A 9,692-nucleotide genomic window follows, 5' to 3' on the forward strand; every position below is an offset into this window, starting at 1 on the left:
CCCCCCCCCCCCCCCCCCCCGGCGCCTTTGCGCTGCTTTTAAGACCTTCCCCGGGACACATTTATGGGGTGAGTAGCTAACAGCTGTTCTGCAGGCCCCTAAGCACAGTGAGGCTCATGTTACACTGAAGAGGATGTATCCTTGGTGAGCCTTCTGTCACAGAAACGGAAAAATCGGTATTTTTTTTTCAATATTAAAAAGCCATTCACCAACGTGAAAATTAAAAACAACAGCAAGGCAAAACAGACTAGCTGGCAGGAGACGACATTATCAAATGACATTCTGTAAGTCTTACTCTTGCATTATTATGATTTGTAATAAAGAGAAAACTCGTACAGTAAGTGGCTCTCCATACAAAAAGTTGCCTAAACGCAAACTGAAAATGTTTTAGTTCAAAAAAATCTCATTTTCACACATCTGCAAGGACCCAACCACAGCAAAATCACAAGGTGACATGAAGTCTAAACCGTGACCTGCTGACAGTTCCACCTGGTGTCCCACTCCACTTCAAGTCATCACTTTCCATTGAGAAACCCTAGGTCAGCCGCTGAAGCTGGAAACAGGAAAGGGCATGGGAATTCCCAAATTGTTCTCAACCTTCCCGGGAGGAGATGGAGAAGCTGAAACAGCTGTCTAGTCACCAGACACTAGTAGGTCCATTGTTATGAAAAAGGCAAGACAGGACCAAGGCCAAAGAGTAAACTGGCATGGCCTTATTGCACCAAAGCCCTGATGGAGAGCAAACAGACATGAACTTGAAGCCCAGCCCAGTAGCTAACTCAGGCTGTGACCCTGGGCAAATTATTTAGCTTCCAGAAGCCTCCATATCCTCATCTGTAGTTGGGCCTGGTGATAGCACTGACATCATGGGGTTCTTATGAAGATTTTATGAGAGCATATGTAAGTCACTTAACACAATGCCTGGTTAAAAAACACATACTGATCACTTAAAAATGGGACAAAAGGGCGCCTGGGTGGCTCAGCCGTTAAGCATCTGCCTTCAGCTCAGGTCATGATCCCAGGGTCCTGGGATCGAGTCCCACATTGAGCTCCCTGCTCCGCGGGAAGCCTGCTTCTCTCTCTCCCACTCCCCCTGCTTGCGTTCCCTCTCTCGCTGTGTCTCTGTCAAATAAATAAAGTCTTTAAAAAATAATTCCAACAACAACAAAAATGGGACAAAAAATAACAATTGTCTAACCCCTTATCTTTGTATAAGGCCTCTGAATTTAAAAGCTCTTTCGCCTGAGTCTTTTCCATCTCAACAAATGCCACTGCCAAAAATCTAAGCATCACCTTGATTCTCTGCTTTTTCTCACAACTCACTTCAAATCCTTTGGCAAACCCCTGGCTCCAAAACCCTCTACACTCTGCCTTTCCATCTCTGGAATTCAAAAAAGCATCGCGTCTCATCTGACTTACCGAAATAACCTCCCGCCTGACGACCTTCTTCCATCTTGCTCCCTATGGTTTTTTCTCCACCCCAAAACGACTCTCCTGAGTCTAGGTCTCCACAGAGAGATCTTTTTAAATGCTAATAAGATCATGTCTCTGTCTTTATTGAAACCTTCTGGAGGCTTTTGAGCACACTTAGGAAAAACCCACACTCGCTGACACCTGCGTTCCCCACTAACCCTCATCACCTGCACTCTGCCCCTTATGCAGTAAGTTCTCCCGCTCTGGGACCTTTGCCCCAGTTCTCCCCCATACCTGGAAAGGCCTTTCCTCGATCTTCACACAACACGTCCCTTCTCATCATTCAGGGTCATTTCAACATCATTTCCTCAGACTTTCCAATCTAGCCATCCTGTCACTTGCTATCACATTATTCTACTTGAATATTTTAATCTTCTGCATAACATTACCATCAGCCGATATTTTCCTTCCACATTGATCACCTTGTGTTTGTCTTCCCCTACCAGGTGATTCAACTTTACTGCTAACTTGGTGCCTGACTTGGAATAAGTATTTGGCAAATTAATTCATTAATCTCTTAAGACCAAGAGCAAAGTGAAACGGCTATGTGCTTAACTAATCCTTATGACTCTCCCCTTGGAAAATACACTAGTGTTCGTGCCCACTTAAAGAAGAGGGGGAGGGCGCTGGAATCTGGGTCCTGCAAATCTAGGCCCTAACCCTATTCCCTCTTCCCTGTAGAGGGAATATAAGGGTTCTGCCAACACTGAGGCAAGTTTAAACACTCATATTCCCTGTGGAGTAACCACTGATACATGATCCAGTCACCTCAAGACAAGTTTGACTTGTAAGGACCCAAAGTGATTTCAGGTGACAGTGGAAGCACAGATTGATGGAGGATCCCTGCTCAGAGGCAGACAGGTCGGATCCACTGACCAAATGATATAGAGAGACTGCTTAGAGTAAACAGGGACCTGTATCCAGCTGAGGCCATAGGAAGGCTGATGGTCTCTCTGTTCGGGTCTTAAGAAAAGCCATTAGGCCTTCCAAGCCCCTTCCGGATTTCCTTATAATGACTTGGAATACCCCACAGCTGTTTTTTTGCAAGGAAGAAAAAAACAGGAAACCAATGCTCCACAATTTCACACTGAGACTTGAAGGTAAACTGAAAGTTTCATCAAAATTGCATTTCATCCTTGGTAAACCTCAAGCAAACAGAATACTAAAAATACCACCTGTTTTCTCTTCCTCTCCCTAAGGTACCATTATGATAACTAGACACAGGATGGAAAACGGACTTACCAGCTTCGATGCATTCTGGCTTCAAGCAGTACTCCTGTTTAGCTTGGAGACTTAAGAAACCTTGACTCACTGAAAAAACAGACCAAAATAAAGAAATGACTGGCATGTAGCAGACCACCGTCAGATAACCCACAGTCAGGCACATATGCTAGACATGTGGTATCAGTTCATCCTTCTCAGCATTGACACGGAGTTCAAAAATCCAGCTGGCTCAGTATCACCCAACCAGACTCTGGTCACAAGCTAAGTAACCTTGGTGAGACTCACTGCTCTGAAATTGAGTTCTCTAGAATATGAGTGGATACAATCAGACCAGTGCTTCTCAGAGTGGGGTGCCCAGGCCTCGGGAGCAGCATCCCCTGGCAGCTCTTTAGAAAGATAAATTACTGAGCCCTACCGCTGACCTGAATCAGAAAGTCTGGGCGGGGGGCGGGCAGCCATCTGCATTTTTGCAAGCCCTCCAGGTGATTCTGATGCACACTCAAGTTTGAGAGCCACGGGGCTAGATGATCTCTAAAGTCTCTTCCATCTCCAATTATCTATGATTGAAGTCTCATAATTTCACTCTTTCTGTTTACAACTATGTTCCTGTTTTAGAGATGGGGATAAAATGAAACTTACAACTATGTCATTTGGAGTAAATCCAGACTGGAAGGAGAAAAAGAGCATGTGTGGCATTTAAAGTTCTGAATCTTATCTAGACCGTCCATAGATGTGTGTGTGTGGGGGGGTGGTTACACAGTCATCTAGCAAGAGAGTCATGATACGCCCTGTACCCCACACACCCTCCTCCCACCAAGCTCAGCCTAGCTACCAGACAGATGTGGCTTGTGGACCAAGCTTCCAACTACTTCCACCAGAACAAAACAAAACAAAAACCCTGCGAGATGGAATTAGCTTTTCACCAAGGGCTTAATTTTCCCCATCTGTCTGGCAATATTATCTAAATGGATTTCTGCAGAAGTACAGAAGGGTGCCCTCTTTGTAAACTCCGGGCAGCACCTGGGCATTAGCAGATGTGAGTTTAGATTTCAAATATATTTTTGGTAGCCAAGGAAGTTAACAGAAATTCATTATTGCTGTACTCTGTGAGCAGAAATCAGGAATCATTTGGAGATGTGGCCGTGGGGAGATGGATGGTGGGGGGTGAGGGGGAGCCAAGGCCTTTTGTGGCATCCTCAGCTGAGAAGCAGGGTAAGAAAGCACGGCGGTACCTATATTTCTGCTAGAGATGGAAGACCTGTATATCTCTTGCCAGTATGGCAATTTGTATTTTTTATTAACCCAAATTCTAAGAGGAGCCTACTTTTTCTTTGTTCCTTTCTCTGCTGCCATCCTCCAAACAGCCTTTTTACTTGTGTTACATTACAGATATAAGAAAATTGCCAATGGCACACCTCAGGTCTGTTTTTAAGAAAAGAAGTATCTTAGGGGTGCCTGGGTTTCTCAGTCGGTTGGGCGTCCGACTCTTGATTTCGGCTCGGGTTGTGATCTTGGGGTCGTGGGATCAAGCCCTGCATCAGGCTCCACGCTCAGTGGGGAGTCTGCTTCTCTATCTCCCTCCCACCCCCCGCCGCCGCTTGCTCTCTCTCTCTCTCTAAAGTGAATAAATAAATCTTTAAGATTTTATTTATTTATTTGAGAGGCAGAGAGAGCGAGAGAGTGGCAGAGAGGAAGAGGGAGAAGCAGACTCCCCACTGAGCAGGGAGCCCGATGCGGGGGTCCATCCCAGGACCCTGGGATCATGACCTGAGCCGAAGGCAGTCGCTTAACCGACTGAGCCACCCAGGCGCCCGTGAATAAAAAAATCTTTTAAAAAAGGAAAAAAAAAAGAAAAACCTTAGCATAAAGGTGTTTTGATTTCTTGAAAGAGCAAAGAGAAGTTAGATAAAAATATAAACGTGCAGCGTAAACATTAGTACTGAATATTTCATTATGCCTGTGTGATGGAACCATGGGGGACATATTCCCTTCAGTCTACCTCTATATGTTTACCAAATGTTCTTTAATGAACCTGTATTATTTTTTATAATGGAAAAATAAACTTTATTATAAGTAACACTGTTATGATTCTGGACAGTACCATCTTGATACTAGCCTTATTTTTTTAAAAAGCTAATGAAATGGTTAGTTTAAGGAGTTATTGCTTTCATGGAAAAGAATTCTTGACCCAGCCCTCTAAGGAAGCAGAACTAGATATCTTTATCTGAATATGAGTAAAAAGGAGGTTTAAATTAAATTGGGATGCAGACAGACCTAACCCCTTGAGGAAGAGCATTATATCCATGGGGCGTGGGGTTAAGATCCTGCAAATAAAGAAGAATCAACAGGCCCAAATAATGTGAAGGTGTGGGTGAATGAAATTGGGACAACAAGGGGAATATTTTTTATATAAAAATTGAAAATGTTACTTTTTACTGGTTAGGTGCTTTAAAAAAACTTAAGGAGCAGTTTGGTTTCTCATTTTAGATTTTTCTCTTTTTTTTCTAAAGAATTTATTTATTTATTTGACAGAGAGAGATAGCGAGAGCAGGAACACAAGCAGGGGGAGTGGGAGAGGGAGAAGCAGGCTCCCCGCGGAGCAGGGAGCCCGATGCAGGGCTCCATCCCAGGACCCTGGGATCATAACCTGAGCCGAAGGCAGACGCTTAACGACTGAGCCACCCAGGCGCCCCATTTTAGATTTTTCTATAACCAGTAGAAATGCCCTCAGAATGCAATAGAGTCATCCGCAGATGGACAGCGTGAGAATGACCATAAAGTGGGGTCAGCAAACTATGACCCATGGGCCAAGTCCAGTCTTCTGCCCGTTTCTGTACGGCCCGTGAGCTAAAAATGATTTTTACATTTTTAAATGGTTGGAAAAAAAACCACAAGAAGAATCATGTTTCATAAAAATGATCTGAAATTCAAATTTCAGTATTCAGAAATCAAATCGTATCAAAAGACAGTCATGCCTATTTGTGTACAGAGCTGCCTTCTTGCAGCAGCAGAGAGTGGATGGCCCAGAAAGCTGAAAATATTTACAATCTCGTCCTTTACAGAAAAAGTTTGCCAACTATTAACATTTGAGAAATAGACTGTGGCGAGGAAGAATGGGGGGAAGGAGGAAGAGAGGAAAGGACACTTTAAAATAAACTACTTATAGGCATATGGTTATACCTGTCATCTAAAATTCTAGTTTTCTAGCTTCTCTGAGACCACCCCAAGGCCGGTGGCAGTCACTCTTACCGTAGGAGAACTAAGGTTTGGGAAAGAGATTAGCCCAGAGCCGGAAATACAAAGAGGTAAGGAGGGATGCTAGAAATTGCAAGCATGTGCCTAAATTTGGACAGACAGGAAAATATCAACCAGGAAGCGCCTTGACCAGAAGAGGACTTAACCAGAACATTGTCACAAAGAGCATTGCCTTGCAGGTCCCTGGAGATTTTCAGACAAGGACTTCACTAAGTGCGCGGTGAAGGTGGGTGGCAGAACCTGGGGGACAAGGCAGTGAAGAAGGGTCAGGGGGAAGGAAGTCTGAAATGGTGCAGAGATGTTGGACAAAAACCTACTAAAGAATGTGCATTTATCTGAAAGCAAATATCCCCGATTATATACATCCACGTGGATGCTGTCAGCTAGAGCAAGGCTTCCCAGACTTTAATTTGCAAATGAATCAGCTGGGGATCTTATGGAAAGGCAGATTCTGAATCAGTAGTTCTGAGTTCAGAAGCTCAGGCTCCAGAGTGGTGCGCACGCTGCCAGTCTGCCGAGCACAGCGGCTAGTGGATGTGTAGAGAGGCCACACTTTTATTCTCTAACATCATTAGAGCTCCTCTTAGAAATCTGCAGTAAGAGCCAGGTAATTGGGCACACTGCAAATTATTTTTGTCTGCTTTAGGCGGGCCTCCTTACCATAGCATTGCCTGGCTTCAAGAATTTTACTGTGCTCTAAAAACTTTAGAGCTGATTCCAAAGAATCATCTCCTCTCGAGGAACAAAGATTTGCTGCCATTGAGAATATTCCAACTAGGGGCGCCTGGGTGGCTCAGTCGGTTAAGCGTCTGCCTTCGGCTCAGGTCATGATCCCAGGGTCCTGGAATCGAGCCTCCTATCGGGCTCCCTGCTCGGCGGAGAGTCTGCCTCTCCCTCTTCCCCTGCTTGTGCTCTCTCTGTCTCTGTCCCTCTCTCAAATGAACGAATAAAATCTTAAAAAAAAAAAAAGAAAGAGAGAATATTCCAACCAATATGTAACAGCCTCAGAATATAGTCGTTCTTAAACGGTGGAATTTCAAATGCTTCGAGCAGCAGTAACATCATTAAAAAGAGTGCATATTTTCACATAAACAATCATCATTTGGATTTTGAAGTTTGGGAGTGTTCACAAAACACAAATAGTCTAACTTTGTACTCACTTCCCACATAGTATGTAGTTCCCATATGGGCAAGCCATATCATTTTCCTCTCCTTTGAATTTCAGGATAGGACACATGTCTAAACCCCAAGTGCCGAGGAATCTCAGAAAAGTTTTTGAGAGCCACAAATTCAGCTGCAGCAGTAGGAGGTTTAGCTGCAGCAGAAAGAAATAAACCTATCTAATTTCCTAAATCTACAGTCACAGAGAACATGGAAAGATGGTTTGCTGGTTTTAGCAGAATTTTCAACCACACAACCCTAACTCTTTTAAAGTCCAATCACTGGTTTTCCCTTGCCAAAATAAACATGGCCTCCTGCAACCTGTGCGAGCCAAAGAAGGTTTCCAGGCTTGCTGCATTTCAGACTGCACCTCAAATCCCCTAAGGATAGGGGCTTGTTCCGGGTGCCTGGGTGGCTCAGTTGGTTAAGCGACTGCCTTCGGCTCAGGTCATGATCCCGGAGTCCCTGGATCGAGTCCCGCATCCGGCTCCCTGCTCGGCAGGGAGTCTGCTTCTCCCTCTGACCCTCCCCCCTCTCATGTGCTCTCTCTCTCTCAAATAAATAAATAAAAAATCTTTAAAAAAAAAAAAAAAAGGATAGGGGCTTGTTCCTATATAGCTTTCAAGCTAATGAAATAGTATGGGCTATATGAGGAAAATACAAAGGGTAATAATCAAGGGTCCAAAATGCCTGCAATTTTAGAACATCCATCTCCCCTTTCCAAGATATCTCATTCTTATTCATAGGAATATGCTTTTCATCATATATACTCTCTGGGTACATCATTCTCACCAAGAGTCATTAAAATAATTTAATCACAATACCTTTCAAATGTTGGAAAGAAAACCTCTGTTTTCCTTCATATTAATTTTTAAATCTAGAAAGGCAGAGTTAAAATTTCATCCCACCAAGAGTCACTGGATTAGAAAGGCACTGAGGAATATCATTAAGGTGCCTGTTTAAAGACTGCTTTGTATTTTTTTAAGTTAAATTTCATGATTCATTCAGGCAAACATTAGCAAAACTCAAATGGAAAAAAACTCCAGTGTGGTTTTGATCACAATGTAAAGTCTTTCCTCACAAAATAAATGAAAGTATCTGACTATGAATTCATAAACCCTCATTTTGCTAAATGTAAGATACAATGCATAAAAAAATTTTTGCCCAGTGCGACCGAATCCTCCAGCTGCTGGAAGCTACTTTATACCCACTTGGCAGTCTGGACTATACATTTGGTGCTTGCCTGTATTTATTTATTCAGCTTCCTAAAGAAAAGGCTTCTTTCCCTTTTGCATATTTAATAGAAGCTAAGGATACACCACCTACTCACACATGCAAACAGCCCTCCACCTGCATCCTGACAAGGTTTGCCAGAAGAAAGCTCAAGGAAACTTAACTGCACTCGCCCTGTTCCCTGGCCTCCAGCGCCCCACTTACCTAGAAAGAGGATCATGCCCAGCACCAGGGTGCCACCAATGAACACAGCCAGGGCGATTCGAGTGCCTCTACTGGCTGTCTTTCCAGTCTCCGTGCTGCTCCCCATTTCTGCCTCCATCAGGAGGGACGTAGAGGCCACGCGAAGAGAAGGTCACTTTTTGTGGTTTGGTGGCTGGTCTTAAGAGTCTGTTAGGCGTTGACATCCAAGGTTCTCTTGCTCTTCCACTAATAGCCTAAAAAATCCCGTCAGGAAATCTTCCCTCACTACCCTTTCTCAAATATTTCTTCACAAATGAAATAAAAGAAACCCAAAATATTGGTTGCCTTGGCTTTCCCCCTGACCAGACAAAACAAACAGTGGTTGCTTTATCTTGGTGCTCTCCCCCCGCCCCCCAGCAAAGTCCCTCTCAACCGATGATTTGGCAGGCTTTTCTCTCAGGCGTTCTGAGTGTACATGTTTTACTATGTGGCTGAACAGATGTTTTAGCTATTTAAATGTATAGTCACTTTGGGAGGAAAAAACAATTGTCTTTATCAAAACTGGATTCTCATCAAACTCCCCCAAACTGTGATAAGTTAGGTGGCAGGGATTCTCCAGACCCGCTTTAAGGTCTCAATGAATCACGTAATTCTCTTGCACTAATCATTCTGCTCGCCTGAACTGTCTCCATCAAAGCTATTGTTTCTGTGTGCAAGTCCCTTTTTAAAGCCCTCTAAGAGTTCCTGGGATGTCCTGGAGCATTTTATTTTAGGAACTTTGTGTATGACGGCATGTGCCAAAAATCAGAGTCATAGTCCAGTGCAGTGCAAAGTAGCAATTAAGACAACCTACAGAGGCTGATGGTTTGGACTGGAACTTTTTTTAAGGAGAAAGAAAAAAGCACTTCCTCTCTGTGGAGCTAAGAACTGGATAAAAGATGGGTAAGCGTTCAAATTAAGCTTATTAGCAACCACAGAAGAAACGGTACAAGAGTTTTTTCCCTGCATCTTTTGATGGAAAGTGCCCCCTGTGTATTTGGCCCTCCAGGCCCACCAAGGCAGCCTTTGGTTAGTACAGTTTTGTGTTTACATAAAACGCCCATTTCAGCGGATTCTCCAGGATAAAATCAAAGGCAATTGGTTTCCCTGGAAAGACTGAGTTA

General features: G+C 43.7%; 1 protein-coding gene across 2 annotated transcripts in view; it reads right to left on the bottom strand.

Moving 5' to 3' along the window:
• PHEX (phosphate regulating endopeptidase homolog X-linked) overlaps positions 1–8,668 on the bottom strand; it is a 207,388-nt gene extending 198,720 nt beyond the window's left edge. For both annotated transcript variants that reach the window (XM_021704426.1, XM_021704494.1), the window contains exons 1-2: positions 8,551–8,668; positions 2,716–2,784 (exon numbers count right to left, since the gene is read on the bottom strand). In XM_021704426.1, the coding sequence (XP_021560101.1) occupies positions 2,716–2,784; positions 8,551–8,668 (187 nt within the window). The remainder of the gene's footprint in view (positions 1–2,715; positions 2,785–8,550) is intronic.
• Positions 8,669–9,692: the final 1,024 nt, after the last annotated feature.

Source organism: Neomonachus schauinslandi, chromosome X, assembly GCF_002201575.2.
Source record: "Neomonachus schauinslandi chromosome X, ASM220157v2, whole genome shotgun sequence".
NCBI classification, from domain to species: domain Eukaryota; kingdom Metazoa; phylum Chordata; class Mammalia; order Carnivora; family Phocidae; genus Neomonachus; species Neomonachus schauinslandi.